Genomic DNA, 17,509 nt, shown 5'->3' with positions numbered 1-17,509 from the left:
CATTCCTGCCAGTTACAAGAGCAATGGAGTAATTCCATCTAAAAATAAGTAACTAGGGAATTCCCTAGCAGTCCAGTGGTTAGGACTTGGCCCTCCACTGCTGGGGCCCTGGGTTCCCTGATCGGGGAACTAAGATCCCGCAAGCCGTGCGGCATGGCCCCAAAAAAATAAAAAATAAAAAAAAATAACTAAGAAATTCTGGATAAAAAGGAGCATGACAGTTGCTCAGCTATGAATTCAAAGACTGTGATGATTAAGATATATTATAACAGAATAAGGCTCTTAAAAAATCTCCTATAATGCAATGGGTTTTTTTCCTTCAAACTGCTTATAAAACTCATTCATATCCCCCTGAGCCCACCTGCCTGTCACCTGCACACGCCCTCTTCTATTTTGAGATGCAGATGTCTGCTTATTGGGTCGTTGTGTTTTTATTTGTTCCTCCAGAGGACAGACTGAATTCTCCTTCCCTTACTGGGCACTGCAATTCAAAATAAGAGCAACAACCCTGCAAGCTGTTGGGGCCAGAATACTCAGTTGATACCCACTAAAGGAGGTTTTAGATCACTAGCTCTCAGTTACCTTTCAAGAAACATCTGTTTCACATGAGCCCGTTTAAAGTGCATACATCTGTAAATAATAAGCCTGTGTGTGCACATAATTTAATGAATTAGGACATAAAAAGGAATTGAACAGTAGGGGCACAGCAATTAGGGTAAATGCCCATTTTGTTAAAAATGTATTGTTTCCAGCTTTCACTTGGAAACCCTTTTATTATACTGCAGGTTCTGGGGCTTCCAACCTTCCTCATTCCCCCTCCCTGCAAAGAGCATGGGAGTTTACTTTGAAGAGTTGGGAGAAGGGAGGAAACCCGCGTCACACAAAGCTGAGAGGGGGACTTCGACCCGCTTTCTCCTACTCCACGGATTTGGGCGCCTGAACTGCTCTGTGTCTGGGGATTCTCATCTGTAAAATGGAGCAATAACAGTGCCTTTCTCTTCAGGCTGCTGCGACAATGAGGTGACAGAATTCATTTAATGCACTTGGTACAATATGCAGATAATATGCACTTAATAAATATTAATTATGTTGATGGCGGTTGTTTCATTTTAATAAAAATCAGTCACAACTTGAAACTATTCAGGAGGGAAAAAAACCTTGGTTCAAAACTTTCTTTTGACTGAATAGACTTGTGGTTGCCCAGGGGCAGGAAGGGTGGGGGAGGGAAGGATCGGGAGTTTGGGGTTAGCAGATGCCAACTGTTCTAATATATAGAACAGATAAACAACAAGGTCCTACTGCACAGCACAGGGAACTATATTCAATATCCTGTGATAAACCATAATGGAAAAGAATATGAAAAAGAATTATATATATGTATACCTGAGTCACTCTGCTGTACACCAGAAACTAACACAACATTGTAAATCAACTATATACTCCAATAAAATAAATTTTTAAAAAAAGTTTCTCTTGATTGTTAATTTGGTCCTATTTCTATTTAATTTCTTCACCCCATCTCTAGGGATAGACAAAAAAAAGAAGGAAGGGAGGAGTGGCAATGTGAACGGGAAGTACCATCAGAGATTCTATTCCAAGGATATCAAAGCGAGTGCCAGAAGCCCAAGGAAATACCACGTTCTCACATTTTCAGGCCAATTTTTCAGCTGACACGTTTGTAAGGGCTTGCCATCACGGCCAACGTGGGCCTCCCAAGTTCTAACCACTCCCTCCAGTTTACTTCAGGTGTTTTAAGTGACCCCCAAATATACAAATAAGCAAAAGCAGAGACCACTTGAGATGTTCTGAATTTCAAGTTTGTGTTCACTGAACTATACTCAGATATCTCCTGAGCACCTACTGTGCGCCCCGCACTGGGTTACTAAGCAGAGCACACATATACGAGCAGAAGATGCTCGGGGGAGAGAAAGCGTGGCATTTTCTAGAACACACACTGAGGCTTCCACAGAGTGTGGTCCGTTCCTCTCTGCCTCCCTGCAGTTTAAAATGTTTAAGTAGAGTTGAAAGTAGCTGCAAAAGGTTGGAAGATACTCTATATCCACTTGAAAACCACGCAGGTGTGGAGCACAGGACTAGAATTTGTATTCTCCTACAATAGGACTGCTGCAAGAAACACACCTCAAGTCCGGCCCACTGGGATTCTGGGAAAATCCTGGTCGAGCTCTGCAAAATAAGTGTTAGCAAAATAAGTGCTAAGTATTTGGCAAGCCCCAGGAAAAAGAGTTCCACCCAGAAGGAAAACAAGTTAAACAATGACTGAAATCACTACCCTCCAGTATTCTGTTTACATTCTCCTGCAGTCTATTTACCGTCTACATAAAGAGATAATTAGAGCTCCTGAACAGCAGTAGGAGAGAATAATAGAGGCTAAAGGAAAAGGGAAATAAAGAGAATGCACAAATATTGAAAAAATATTAATAGCTGAGTATATAGAGCTGTGTTGTTCAATGCAGTAGTCACTAGCCACATGTGGCTAGTGAAAGTTAAATGAACTAGAATTAAATAGAATAAAAAATTCGGTTCCTCAGACATACTGGCCACATTTCAGGTGCTCAATAGGTCCACATGACCAGCCATCACCGTACTGGACAACACAGAATTACAGATGGTTCCCGTCCTTGCAGAAAGTTCTACTGTAGAGTGCTGGTATCTGGGACCTTGAGGGGTGGTGTGCTTGAACACCTATATCCATTGACTCAACCATGATTAACTGAGTCCTGACCAGGTGTTTACTAGCTGTACTAATACCATACGACCATATTCGGAAGACAGAGGTAAAGGACACCGTATCTGACCTCAAAAGACTTCCCAGGTTAGTAAGGGAACCCAATCAATAAAACAAAATGAAACAACACACACTAAAAAGGAGAAATGAGAAGAAACACAGAAAACAAACCTGGTAACTTTAATGGTCAATATGGTCGTAAGTAGCCAAGGGTTCCCTGTAAAGTTCTTTCAGCTTTCCTGCATTTAAAATTTTTTTCATAGTAAAGTATTGGGGGAAAATTATTTACTGAGTATTAGGTCTCAGGCACTTTAAAAGAAACTCTCTTATTTAAGTCTATGGTAAGCTTGCAGGGTAAGTATTATGGACCAATGGTACAGATGAAAACCACTGAGGCAACAGCAAAGGCAGTGCATAAAGATTGCCAGCTCCACTGTACCACACTATACACAAAGGAACGCATGGAGCACCCACCTAGAACCCACTACATGACCCGTAGACAGTCACTTCAGTTAGTCAATTTGTCTCCTCAAAATCCATAATTCAACAACTAGATTTCAAACAAAAGAAACACGTAGAACACGGTATGTAAAAATCCCAAGTACAGAACAATATATTGCACTTAAAATAGCAGTCACCCCTTCATATCTTTGGGGCACTGGTTTCAGGATCCCCATGGACAACAAAATCTCTGGATGCTCAAGTCCCTTATATAAAATGGCGTACTATTTGCATATGACATACACATCCACCATATACATTAAATCATCTCTAGATGACTTACAATGCCTAATACAATGTAGGCGCTATGTAAATAGTTGCAGATACAATGTAAATACTGTGTAAATAGTTGCCAGCTGTGCAGCAAATTCAAGTTTTGCTTTTTGGAACTTTCTGGAATTTTTTTTCTGAATATTTTCCATCTGAGATTGGTCAAATCCACAGATGTGGAACCTGTGGATATGAAGAGCAAACTGTGTTTGGAACCACTGAACTGAAAGCATTATGTGAGAGGCTAAAATAGTTTTCATAGGTTTGGGACCCTCTAAACAAACTACGTGGCAAATACCAAAATATCAATTTTTCAGTGTCTCCTGGAAATTTTTTTTTTTTTTCTTCCTGTTTTTCCAGTAATGGAAGATGCAAGAGTGCTGGCTGACTAGGAGGTACCACCGCTGGTGCCCATCTCCAGACGAGAGCTCTGAGTGAACCAGAAGAAGAAAACCTTCTTTCTCATCTCTCACCTCCCTGCAATTCCTCAGCAAACACAAGAGGGACCAGGCCAGCGCAGACACTAACAACAAACGGGATGGAAAACAAGAGAGTAAACAGCCTCCTGGTTTCTTCCACAATTTAAAAGGCTGTGGCTTCTATGAGAGAAATAATGTCATCAGAGGAAGTTCTGTGGGACAATTCTTCACCTCTCTCTCTCTTTTCCACCTTTTCCCAAAAGCAAAGCACTCCATGGTCCCTTCTTGGTATTACTGGGGCATAAATATCTTCCAGGAAGTCTTCACTCGGCTGTCAGGTGACAGGGTCAAACTGCTGTCAAACTCACCTTCTCTGAGCCTCAAGGTCCTTTTCCGTAAAAAGAGGCAAATCGTACCTGCCTCACAGGATTGCCTGTGATAATGATGTAGGTACAGTCATTAGAGTAGAATCTTGTTAAAAATTTAACCAGCCCAGAAAGCAAACTAAACACCCCACCACAGCTCTTTAAGTTGGTCTCTACAGAAGACAATCATTTCTTTCGTGTTCTAGGGCATGGTTGTGATGACTGCTGTGTGTTTTTGGTCCCTCCCCATGGACAGGTAGCCGTGCTGAAGGCGAGCTGGCCCATGCTGCTCCCCCAACAGCAGGTGGTGACAGTGACCTCACGCCAGCACACGCAGCTACCTCAGGTGACAGCCCGGCTGAGCTCTCTGCCGCCAGCCAACATCCACTGCCAGCCCTGGGCGCCAGCAGTGACAGACTTCCAGCCCATTTTAGCCCTGGGAGCTACAGCCTCACCTGACATCGTGTGGAGCAGAAGATCTGCCCAGCTGAGCCCAGTCCACCCACAGAATAATGAGATAATAAATTGTTAGGCCACTAAGTTTGGGGGCAGTTTGTTACACAGCAAGATGTCACAAAAACAATCATAAAGAAAGAAGTGATACAACAGGCAAGACATGGAAGCAACCTAAATGTCCATCAACAAACAAATGGATAAAGAAGATGTGGTACATATATACAATGGAATATTACTCAGCCATAAAAAAGAAATGATGCAGCAACATGGATGGACCTAGAGATTATCATACTAAGTGACGTTAAGTCAGAAAGAGAAAGACAAATACCATAGGATATCACTTGTATGTGGAATCTGCGTTTTAAAAAATGACATAAATGAACTTATTTACAAATCAGAAACAGACTCACAGATTTCAAAAACAAACTTATGGTTACCAAAGGGAAAACGTGGTGGGGAGGGATGCATTAGGAGCTTGGGATTAACATATGCACGCTACTGTATAAAATACGTAACCAGCAAGGACCTACTGTATAGCACACGGAACTCTATGCAATATTCTGTAACAACCTACATGGGAAAAGAATCTGAAAAAGAATGGATATGTGTATACGTATAACTGAATCACTTTGCTGTACACCTGAAACTAACACAACACTGTAAATCAATCCTACTCCAATAAAATTTTAAACTGATTTTTTAAAAAATATAATCTAATAGACCTAACCCCCAAAGAACATTATTTATCAGACACTCGAAACATCCATATGAGTCTTCAAGAAGCAAGTTCAGAAGGTATGCACTTACTCCACTGCATAGTTTAAAACTCCGCATCGTAAACCGCACTTAGAATGGACCTCTGCAGCTACCCCCAGAAAAACTTCTTTCCTGCTCTGTATGAGAAAAATGCGTAACCTACGTAATCCTCCACTTACGCACCAGCTCTGGTTCTCAGTGGGTTTTAGTTCTTTCTGGAATCAAACTCAGGTTCAAAGTGCTGAGGACACTGTGTTTGTGTTACAGGGGGCTGTGTCACAGTGACATGTGTATACAAGCGCCTCCCGTACACTGTGAGTCCAGAGAGCAGGGACCACATGGGCTTCATCTTGGTGTGTCTGTCCCATCCCCCTGCTCCCGCCAACCCCTGAACACATCAGGGAGCCTGGCACACAGCAGACATCCAAGAGCCATTTGTTGTTTGTTTGTTTGTTTGTTTGTTTGTTTGTTTCGGTATGCGGGCCTCTCACTGTTGTGGCCTCTCCCGCTGCGGAGCGCCGGCTCCGGACGCGCAGGCTCAGCGGCCGTGGCTCACGGGCCCAGCCGCTCTGCGGCATGTGGGATCTTCCCGGACGGGGGCACGAACCCGTGTCCCCTGCATCGGCAGGCGGACTCTCAACCACTGCGCCACCAGGGAAACCCTCCAAGGGCCATTTGTTGAACAGCACTCTGCAAGATGGAATCCATCAGTGAGTAATCGAAATGTACTGGTCCCTGACAGCATCTCTGGGCAAAGTGTACAACGCTCAGGTGTAAAAGCCAATTATTTGTTCCAAATGGATGCCACTGCATCAGGACCACAGTGCTGTCCCACTGTGACAAATAGGAGGGATGGTCCCCCGGGTGATGAGCCCCAGTCAGAGGAACCATTTCACAGAGGAAAGAGATGCCAACTCGTCAAACATGGTCTCTGTTAGTGAAGGCATGCAAGCCGCAGTGTCACGCTGAAACCAGAGAAGCTCTACTCGGGGACCTCTGTGTGTTTTCAGGGCAGAGGAGAATCCTCATTTACATTAGCTATTATAATACAAATCCTGCAATGTCCCATGTCATGGCTGTAGACATCGATCCCGTGTCAAGACAGGCTATTTCTCAGCCCATGGGCAGCGCGAGGACCACAGGTGGAGAGATGCTCGCAGGGTAATGCATGTGCGTGAGCAGGCAGAGAGGCCACCGTAAAACTCTCGGAGTGACAACTCCACAGGCTCTGGGCTGAGGGCAAGGAACTCACTACCCCTACCTCTCTAGAGCGCTCTCCTTGCACAGGTGGCAGGATAACCTCTGTAAGCCCATTTAGGACTTGTGCTGCTAGAAACCCAACATAGGTTTCTGGAAACTCTGGCCCAGGAAGCAGAAAGACGGCCTTCATCTGCATCCTCCGACTTTCTCAGCGAATCCAAACCCGTTCATCCTGTCTCTAGTTCCTATTGTTTCCTCTGATAAGCAGGGCCCCAGTGAACAATTAAAGCTTTCAATAAATAATCTCTAAGCACATTCATTTGATTGACTGTTATTTGATACAGCAGTTAGTTTCAATGGGGCAGTTAATATTGATCACATAAAGTACTCCAGACAAACATGAAACAGTTCCAGAACTCCATGGATTATTACCCTTTATCTGCCAGTCATCCGGGTTACTTGTAATGGTCACGGAATTTAAAATCAATAATAACAATTAGTGTTCTGTACACCAAAACAGATGAATCATGTGAAATGGGTTTTCATATAAGATCAAAGGTAAAGTGTGCCTATCACGTGGGAGAAGGCTCTCTGAGTTTCCAGGACACACTTGGCAAGGTACTTTCAGGCAAGTCTTCAACCCAGCCAGCAAGACAGAAAGAACGGTATTTAGCAGATGTGATCATAAAAACGCACGTGAAACCCCTGACTGTCTTAATCCAAAAAGATGAAGGGTAAAAGATAAAAGTGATCAAAATGAATGCTAACAAACGTAGTAAAATTAACGGGACTGGCAATTTACTTCCTCTGAGATACGCTTCTAGCTACCCTTTCCCGCTTCCGATTCACAGGCTACCTTTTCCCGCTTCCGATTCACAGGCAATAATCGTGATTTTTTTGTAATAAAATGGCAACAACGGTATTCTAGCTCCACGGCACCACTACTGTAATGTCTGGATAATTAAAATGCAAAGCAACAGAGAAATGTTTCATCATTAAACTGTAACCATCGCACTGTGTGAAATCATCCATCCCAAAGACTTGTTTTTCATCAATTATTTGTTATTTATCTGATGTAAATATAAGGACTAATTAAAATGTATGCCTTTTTACACAGCTTCTTGTCATTAAAGCCAATGAAAGCATTCTGAGGACCATAATGAAATAATTATGTTTGCCTTTAAGAATTCTCTTCAACAACACATGGCAGTACTGAGCTAAATTAAAACATCAGGAACTAAATTTCGCTTGCCTCCATTTCCATTTTAGTTAATTATACCCCCAAGGTTTCCAATAAGCCAGACCCTAAAAAATCTTTTGAAGCTGAAACAGCCTTCAGATCATCAGCCTTTTTATAATCATGAACCCTGATGATAAGACAAAGGTACCGTAGCCCCCAAAGCTTTAATGTTTTCGAGAAGAGGTATTTATTACTGAGGTCTTCGTTTGCTCTGAAAATTAGGGAAGTATTAGGATAAATGTGATCCAAAGCTTCGCTTTCAGGTTAGCTGATACACTCATCTCATCTGGTCTTATCTGCATCATTTCTACCACAGTATTTTGAATTTAGCTTTTTTTTTTCCCCTGATATGATAACATTTAATCAGTGGCGAAAAGTAATTGATTAATATCAACAACAAAAACATTTCACTATATCTGAGTCGAATCAGGAGAATAACTCTTTATTCAATACTGAAACTTAAAACAAAACAAAGAGCGATCTTGAAGAGTAGACTGTGAAGCCATGAACTTGAAAAAATAAAATAGGACCCTTTCATTAGGATTTCTCCCTCTCCAGACCTCAAACTGGTGACACTTGTAAAGGCAAGAAAAAATAGTAAGAAAATATGTTTTAAATCTGAGTTTAAGAGAAAAGGAAGAAGGCAAGAGGAAAGGAGAAACTGCCAGGCGGTCTCAGGGCTGGTGCAAATGCAGTGGCTTTCACCCGCTGTCAGATGATGCCAGTGGGGTGGGAACGCGGCGTTTAGAAAAGTAAACAGGAGTCCCAGGGATTAACTCTGACAACGTGAATTCCGTCCATCTGGTTCTGTGTGGAGAGCCAGCAGTTCACGGGGGATGATATTTGACTGCCGGATAGACTGTCTTCTGAGACATCAGAGGGAAACTGTTGACAGCTGCGAAACAAGGATCTAGTACATGACAACCTAAAATTGCAATTATAATCTCAGAATCTGCTTTTATTAAAACCACACCCAGGTCAGTCTTTGTTCCGTTTAGAGAAATTTCCTTTCGGGAATGAGGGACATCGTCACCCACGATCAGCCTTGTTAAAATCAGCTCCCCCACCCCCCACCCCGCCCCGTCGCCGTTCGCTTCATCAGCTGCCGGGGAGCCTGTGCTCTGAGAGAGGAAACGCTCGGCAAGGCTGGGTCACCTCCTGACGTCAGTTCCTGTTATCCTGCCTTATCGTGCTGGGGACCAGGAGTCTTATCTTACGGAATGGCCCCCCTTACAGCTCCCCATCCTGCAAGGCCAGAGAAAAAGCAAGTCAGCGGTTCCACTGCCTGTCTGCATTCCCATCTAAGAAGCTCTGAGAGCTCCAGATAAATAATAGAACACTTGCAGGCTCACCCTCTAGGGCTGCCTAGGTGGAGAGAACTTTTGCAACTTTATTTTTTATTCATCGGAAGGGGTTTAGGGGCTGGGATGGGACAGGAATCCTGCCTCTTAGTGATGAAGCAAGGAGGCGGGAAGGAAAAGAGGAGCATTCAGGGCGACATATTGAGTGATTAGATTGTGTTATTAGATCTTACAGATGGGCAGGTTATCTCATCTCCTATTTAACAAGAGGTGCTTGGGCCAAGCCACTTACAGACAGGATACTGATAAATCTGAAACTGGAGTTAACACTCCTCTCTCCACCACCTCCAACTCCAACTTTTCATGAAGAAGCTGGCCAAGGACTGATACAGATTTGTTCATAGTGATTCTACGTATAATTCCACCCCTCCCCCACTCCCAATACACACACACACACACACACACACACACGCACGCACGCTGGCATCAGAGCCGCGGTCATAATACTTAAATCCATATTGCAAGGGATGCCTTCTATTTACGGATCTACATTTTGTCACAAAAGGAATTCGTGTTCAGAAGAATGACCCAGAAGCACAAGGCGGTCTTCAGTCATAACAGAAAAATTAAGCTGTGAGTGCTCCAGTTATACTGACCATCAAGTCCAAACAAAGGCTTTCTGTGCCACTCCTGGGTGCAAGGGGCAGCCCTAGGAGATGTCATAATATTGAAATATCTGGCATATTTCAATGGCTTATGTGGGAGATGTGGCAGTATACTTGAAAGTGGGTTATTCTAGAAAATCTGAGATGTATGATTGCCATAACTACCCTGTAATTTGAAAGGCAAGATTCTACATTAATATCTTTTGGAAAGGTTTTTAGCCCAGATTTCTCTGATTAACCTTCATCAAAAAACTCCCATTTCTGAAATAATCTAGTTAATTGATAGTTAACTGAATTTATATTAGAACATTTAAAGTATAAAAATGTCATTTAGGGAGAAATTTATTGGCACTTACATGCAACTCAAACTCTATAGAAGATTCTTTTTAAGATGTTCTAAAATGGAACAGTGCATTCACTGTTTCGTAAGTCCTGTTCGACTCTAAGGGTTTTCTATTTTGCAACTTGGTTTTACATCTTCATCTACCTCGCAGACAGTAACTTTCTAGTTAAAAAATGCCCAGTCTTTAAAAAAAAATTTTTCGATTTTAAAGATTCTAAATTCCTTGACAGCAGAATTTATCATCTTCATCATTTGCCACGTTATCTCCCTTCTGAGATTATCTATGCATTACATTTCACAAGAATGTAGAAAGGAGAAAAGGGTAAGGTTTTCTTTCTTTTTTTTAGCCATCTCTGGGGCTTAACATGTTGAAGGGAAATTATAAGCACCTGATATCCAGAAGAACTTTCTTGTGTGCTTTAAAGCAAAGTTCGTGACAATACCAACTGGTTATATATGGTCAGAGCCAGGCTTCCAAAAATGAGAAGAAAACTTCTGGTTCAGGTCAGCGAACCTATCAGAAATTGCGCTGCCGGTCATTTATCTACTAAGAGAAGAAAGGCCTAGTTCCGATGCAAGGGCTTTGCATTTGGGCTGGGAAATCAAATGCTACCAAGAGTTTCCACATCCATTCCACAGCCTAAGCTTAAGGGACACATGACTACCACTCCTAGCATTCTGATCTATTTTGGGGGGAGTCTATCCTTTTCTGGTGATAAAATTTAAACCTCTGCATTTTTTCTTGTAAGTTGCACACCAGTGCTTCCCCACCCAAAGTGCCGAGTTACCTGGATACTGAAAAAATTTTAGTAATTATTTTTTCCGACGGGGAAGGAAAACTTTGTGAATCTTCCACTTGTTTTCAAACGGCCCTATCCTGCACTCCCTGAGATTTAAGTAGAATTCCCTTTTCTTTTCTTCTTTCTGATCGTGTTAGTTACCACTGTCATGTGGCCCAGAAGCAGAAAATTATGTCCTACTTTAGAAAAACAATTGAGCCTTTTCACTGAAATATTTATTCAAAACCCCATTCAGTTCATACGGTGGCTGTCAGCCTTTATTTAGTCTCCCTTTCAGAGGGTATCTTTGATTTTGCCACTTTGACCCCAATTTATATCTCACTAGGAGAGGATTTAGATACTGTTTAATACTTAAAATTCAGGTCCCAGTGCTTTGGAAAGGAGACGTCTTTCCTTCCTAAATCATAACATCGATACTGTTTGTTTTTAAAAACAGATTATTTCTCATTAGAAAAGAAAATCTGTTTTTCCTTTTTTCTTTTGATGTGTTACGAGCAGGGTGAAGACAGGGAAAAGGGCCAAGAAGTTGTCACACTCATGATTTCACCGAAAGCAACTACTATATTTAGACCACAAATATTAGGCTTTATCTTATGCTCACTGAGCAATTAATGCTGAAAACATCTGGAGCAGCCTAAACCCAAGGTAATCCACGAGGCACCTGAGCAGAGACTTAGTGACTCTGACACCTCCAGGGGCCGTCTTAAATCATATTATTTACACCATGTTCCCTTAGTAACTGCTACTCCTGACTTCCAATTTTTAGAGGCAATTCACAGGCCCTACTTCAACGGACAGCTGGTTGGCATATCATTTTTCTGTCTTAAAATTAAAAGGGAAAATAAAGAGAATATTCTAACACCTTTCAAAGAATGCTTCTGCTGTGTTGTACATTCAAAGGGTTTACTCCAATTCCTACACACACACACACACACACACACAGACACACACACACCATAAAAAAAAATAAGTAGGATCTCAAAGCAGAAAATAGTTTTGGTTAGAATTTAGTACTATTTTTTCCCTTCTGGCCCACTGTTTCCTCTGTGTTAAGAGCACAAACAGATCTGCTTCTTGTCAAAACAGTCATTGAGTAAAATGGGAAAGGTTGTGGTTTTTATGTTTGTACTTATACAAACAGGGCCCTAATATGCTTTAACTTCAAAAGCCCTAACTGGCTGTGCCACCCTGAGCCAAACACCGCGTGGCAGAGCTGTGTCAGAACTTTTATTTATACTTAAAAACTTAAACCACTTGAACAACTAAACTGACCTGTTCTAAAAGCGGTTTGTGCGACTCCGCAGGGGCCTAAGCGATATTTACACTCTATTCATTTAACCTGGAGTACGCGGGTGGGAATCCAAACCCTTGTGAAATTGACCACAGTGAGCACTAATTGCCCTGCTTACAAAAATAAGACACTGAAATTTCTGAAATCCCTTTGTCATTTGCCTTTATTTACTTTGTCTAATGCAAGCTTCTTTGATTAGCTGAACTTTGCTGTTATCAACACTTCTTGCTTATCAGCTGGCCCTAGGTGAATGACACATTCACCACTAGCCTCTCCCCAGATAAGGCAAATCCCTTGTTTAACTTGTTCAAGAACAAACAAAGTTCCCCCCCAAACTCCTGCAACTTAATAGGCACTTTTGGAGAGTTAATTACAAAAGGAAGAATGTCTACTTGTAAAACCTCTACTAGGTCTAATAGCTCGACGCCAGGGTCCTGAGCATTCTTTTTTCCTTTGTTAAAAAACGTTTCATTAAAACTTTCTCTCACGAGAAAAAGTTTGAGGGAGCCCTAGTTCCCTGAGATTCCAAATGAAACTGTTCATACTGTTTTAATTGCTACAGAGAGGAGGGGGGTAGGGTCTAAAAGATCTGTTAGTGGGTTGGAAAATTATTTTCTAGCAGTTTCTTTGAGCTCTCCAGAAAGAAAATAGGCAGCAGGAAAGAAAGAGCATTCGAGGAGCAGCTGAAAATGAGGACGCCTTCTGAAAATGATATTCTTTTTACTCTGGTTATGGCTCTACGAAATACTAAGTCAGACAGCTAGACTGTTGGCATCAGATGGTTATTGACTCTTCAGCTACAAACCTGTTGATTTCCTGGACCCCTGAAGCAAGTCTTTATTCTTAAGAAAAAGTTTCAGAAGAGGACGATTTAAATCTTGTCATTGTCCCCTCTCTCTCCTTTTTCTTCCCTCTCTTTAGATAAGCCATCATGTTATTAGGAAAACTCAATTTCTTCCAGTTAAACTTTGACCTCTTTGAAAACAAAGATTTAAAATGTCATTTTCAGGCTAATGCTCCAATGAATTGTCAAATAAAGTACTAAAAACATTTTGATAGATAGCTGAGCCATTTATCTAAATCACTGTCAGGGCAGCGATGCGTCCAGCAGGCTCCCACTTAGACAGCCACCCGAAGGTGGGATTTTCTGGGGCTGCTGGTCATTTCTCAAGCCTGCAGCCAGGCTACTGTTGACTAGTGCGTGCCTCGGCACCCTCTCAGAATCAGATAACCAAATAGTCAATATTTTTTTAAAAAACTGGGCCACCCCACTTATGTTTCCTTTCCTTTAACCGACGTCCAGGTTCCCGGCTGAACTGCAAGATATGGAAATAATGGATGGCTCAGCCCAAGGGGTGTTCATTGCCAGTAGTTTTCTAGCAAAACAGCAACTTCTTAGAGCAACAAAGTGACTCGGAAAGGTGGCAGCAGGGTCAATGCTAAGAAATATTGCCTTTCCTCCGCAAGGAAAACATTGGCAGCGGCAGCTTTAACTGGTCATTTATGAACTTGAGGAGCAGCAGCATCCTTAATTAGGCTAAATTCCTTGCAAGGAAGATGTCATATTTTAATTACTTTGGACTGTTGAAACACACAAGGGGGGGGGATATACATATAACTAGGAGCTAACCCACGGAACAGCAAAGTTAAATTCCCCTCTGCATATATCTTAGTAAAAACTGTACCAACGTTGTCAAATTGCCTCACTTGAAGAATGTTTCAAAGTCCTGTGGTCACTCTACTTTTTCCCCCCTCCACACACATTTTCTAAAACTGTTTTCAAGGGACTGACTGTAGGGTCGGTAAGGAGAGAAGCAGGGGTCAGCAGGGGTTGTTTGGGAAGAAAACATCTAACAGGAAATTTTCAGCAGAGGGAATCAATATGCACACCAGCACAGCACACCCTTTCAGCATTAAATCATTAAATCCTTTGTCTGGCTACCAGTGCAATTTGTTTCCAATGTCTTCATTGCATGCAAGCGAGACAATTCATATTTTTTTCTTGGTAGAAGAAGGGAAAAAATAAACCTACATTGCGCAGTGTGCCGATGCTGCCATTCGGTTTGGGTCAATCCACTGAAGCATGCTTTGAGAGCTTTCTCCTGGAGCATGCAGGAAGACGGGCTCGCAGTGTAGAAATCCAGGATTTGCCCAGGACTCACTGACAGGACATCCATACAGTCAAACATGATCTCCCCTGCACCGAATGTCTGCAAAAGTGCTTATCCTCTAGGTGTGGAGGCAAATGGCATAGAAAAGTCCACCCAACTCCATCAAACTCTGCCCCCTTTTTGGCACGTAGGCTGTTGGTCTTTTTCCCAGCCTCGAATCATGAATTATGACAGACAAGCCAGCTAAAAGCCTGTAATTGATCCAAATGATCATTTACCATTTTCCAGGCTTGCTCGGCCAATCCAGCCGGGGCGGGGGGTTCCCAGAAAGAGCCCAAGTTCTCCTTCTAGGCAGACGCCTGCAAAAAGCCTTCGGAATGCGGTGCGGATCCTACCCGGACGGTGCCCAGACCAGCCCTGCCCGGCTCGCGCGCGTCCTCGGCATCCCCGTCCTCAGGCGGCTCGCGCGGGGACTCTGGTCCCCCCTTTGGCAAAGAATAGACCCTCCTGCCTCTGAACAGCTCACTTCCTACTACTTCTGTCACACAGAATGAAAGATTGAATTGCCTAATATATGCGAGTGAACTTTCGGTGAACCCTTCCCGGGCTGCTAACCTTCAAATGACCCAGCGAGTCTGACATCACCAGCTCCCAGGATTCTCACAGAGCCGAGCACTCCCAGCAGCCCCGCCGCGCGGGCGGCCCGCGGCCCGGGCGCGCGCACCTCCCGCCCCGCGTCTCCGCTCCGAGCGCGCGGGGCCCGGGGCGCCCGGAGCCACAGGGAGGAGGAGTGCGCGCGGTCCGGAGCCGCCGGGAGGAGCGCGCGGGGCCGGGACGCCGCTCGCCAGCTCCCGCCCTTTGCGCCCCAGTTCGCGGGGCTTCGCTCTGCCGCGCGCCCCCCTCGCCCGCCCCCGGCCCAGTCTTTACATTCCTCCGTGAGCCTGTCTGTCTGTTAAATGCCTTGTAACGTGTGTGTTTCCCACTCCTGCAAAAGCACAGCAAGCCCTAAACCGGAGCACGGAGAAGAGCCGCCCCTGGGGAAGCCTGGGGTCCAGAAACTGCCCATTTTGATAGTCTTTTTCTGTCTGTCCCTCTTGCAGGCCAGAGGGGCTGCGTTGGCGCGGGAGTAAAAAAAAAAAAATCCAGCTTTCTGGATTCATTTACTTCTTAAAATTCTCCCAAGTCTACACGCAGCCTACGAAGGAGTCGAGAATTATCGGTAGTTCCTCCTGCCTCAGACACACACAGATAATCACACAGATATGCAGGACCTCATAATATAATACAGTGATCAACAGTGTGGATGTGGAAGTCAAACTGAACTAGATTCCAACCCACTGAGCAGCTACGGGATCTGGGACAAGTACCTAACCTCCCCAAGCCTCAGTTTCCTCATCTGAAAAATGGGAGCATGCTACTGGCCACCTCAACGGATTGCTGTGAGGACAAAAAGAAACAGTGCTTGCATGGCACTCAGCACACACCCTTGACCAGCTAGCTGTGACTCATCCTCTTACTTTTAACTGGGGAAACAGAAGCCCAGGGAGGCTGAGAGCTGCTTGAGGTCCCACGGCTCAGAATCATGGCTAGAACCCAGCTCCCTGGAATCCCAGCCCAACGTGGAAATAACTTTTCTGTTGTGGACGTGCACGGTTGAGCCCTCTCATCACTTCCCCACCCCACCCCACCCCCATATAACTAACACAGATTTGAGAACTGGTTAAGTGTGAAAGTTCTGTATTTCCAAGGGCCACTTTTCACCCATACTAGCCCCTGCTCAAACTTGGCTATTTATTAGAAGACAGTAATTTTAAGGAAAAGGGACTAAGTTTTTTGTACCTCTCACACTGAAGCTTTTCAGCTATCCCTGACAAGGACAGATGCAGAGTTTACAAGTCAACCCAGGCAGAAAGCTGTGAACGGGAGAGCCAATCCACCCTGCAGCCATTTTGCACCATTTGCTTAAAGGATGCAAGGTACATCAAAGAAAGGAAGCTCCGGGGGAGGGATTAAAACACGTTAAGTCCTCCACTGCCCCTCCACCGTTGACTAATAATTCTCCCACAAAGCAGGGAGGGCCAGTGGGCGGGCAGCGGGGGACGGCTTCCTTGCCCCTCGCAGGGAAGGGCGCGCTGCAGTCTCCTTTCTGTGAATGGGCTGGTATGTGCCCTGGCATCCAAGCCTTCTAAAAGCCTGTCGGGCACTCGCCCCGTGCTGCTGGGCTAGCAGAGTTGCTAAGTGGCACTCATGGTGTAACATGAAAAGTATGCATGGCACACACTTACCAAGTCAAAGACTCTTTCAGGAAGGTGTAGGCAAACAATTTTCAGCCCAGCAAGCTCAGTTCTTGCGATTGCAAAGTCCAGGGCGATAAAGGGGTAAGCTTTGGCTGAAAACTATGTGTTTGTTATTCTCGCTCTCTCTCTCTTTTATATGGTCATCATTTTGTAACAGAGCTTTATTATAAGAAATCTTTTAACTACAAAGAAAACACACATTTTAAACAAGGAGCGCAGAGGAATTTACAAAACATTTAACACTCTGTCATTAAGATAGTTGTAAAGATACACAAAGCACCACATTGCCAATTGCTGCATGGTCCACGGGACTTACAGCTCCAAATGCTTATTTAAGGTCCTCAGAGTGCCTTGGAAACTGGGCTCGTTTTGTACAGGATCATGGAGGTGGGTGAAAAGTTCTTTGAGGAGGGAGAGGAGGGAGCTATATTTAAAGTACAGCAGGAGGAACTAAGAGATGAGAAACAGGGCACCGTGGCCAGGTGTGTGTGTCCGGGTTACCATGGCACTTACTTGCTCACTCAGCATCTTTCCAAAGGGTAGGGTGCACTGGTCACAAGGAAGTGAACATGCGGATGGGGTCCCCCAAATTCTGTTTACTCTCAGTTCTTTAGGGAGACAACGGCTCCCAAATTTCTTTTCTCAATACTCTGTCACGGCACAAAAACAATAACAGAGAGGTGTGTGTGTGTGTGTGTGTGTGTGTGTGTGTGTGTGTGTGTGTGTGTGTGTGTGTGTGTGTGTGTGT

The 17,509-nt window shown here is 43.9% G+C and overlaps 1 protein-coding gene across 4 annotated transcripts in view; it reads right to left on the bottom strand.

Annotated features, from left to right (window-relative positions):
* Window positions 1-17,509, bottom strand: part of RARB (retinoic acid receptor beta) — a 445,056-nt gene that overhangs the window by 171,393 nt on the left and 256,154 nt on the right. Inside the window, exon 1 of one of the 4 annotated variants that reach the window (XM_007465492.1) lies at window positions 14,743-15,009. The exons of 1 other annotated variant lie outside the window; for it this stretch is intronic. Coding sequence is in view for 2 of the 3 variants with exons in the window: in XM_007465490.1 (XP_007465552.1) it covers window positions 14,386-14,542 (157 nt within the window). In the remaining variant the exon portion in view is untranslated. Of the gene's footprint in view, window positions 1-14,385; window positions 15,010-17,509 lie in introns of those variants that run through there. 2 more of the 4 variants (XM_007465490.1, XM_007465491.1) reach the window with 2 other exon arrangements.

Source organism: Lipotes vexillifer, unplaced genomic scaffold (genome assembly GCF_000442215.2).
Source record: "Lipotes vexillifer unplaced genomic scaffold, Lipotes_vexillifer_v1.1 scaffold385, whole genome shotgun sequence".
In the NCBI taxonomy this organism is placed as follows: Eukaryota; Metazoa; Chordata; class Mammalia; order Artiodactyla; family Lipotidae; genus Lipotes; species Lipotes vexillifer.
This window is presented reverse-complemented; position numbering and strand designations above follow the sequence as displayed.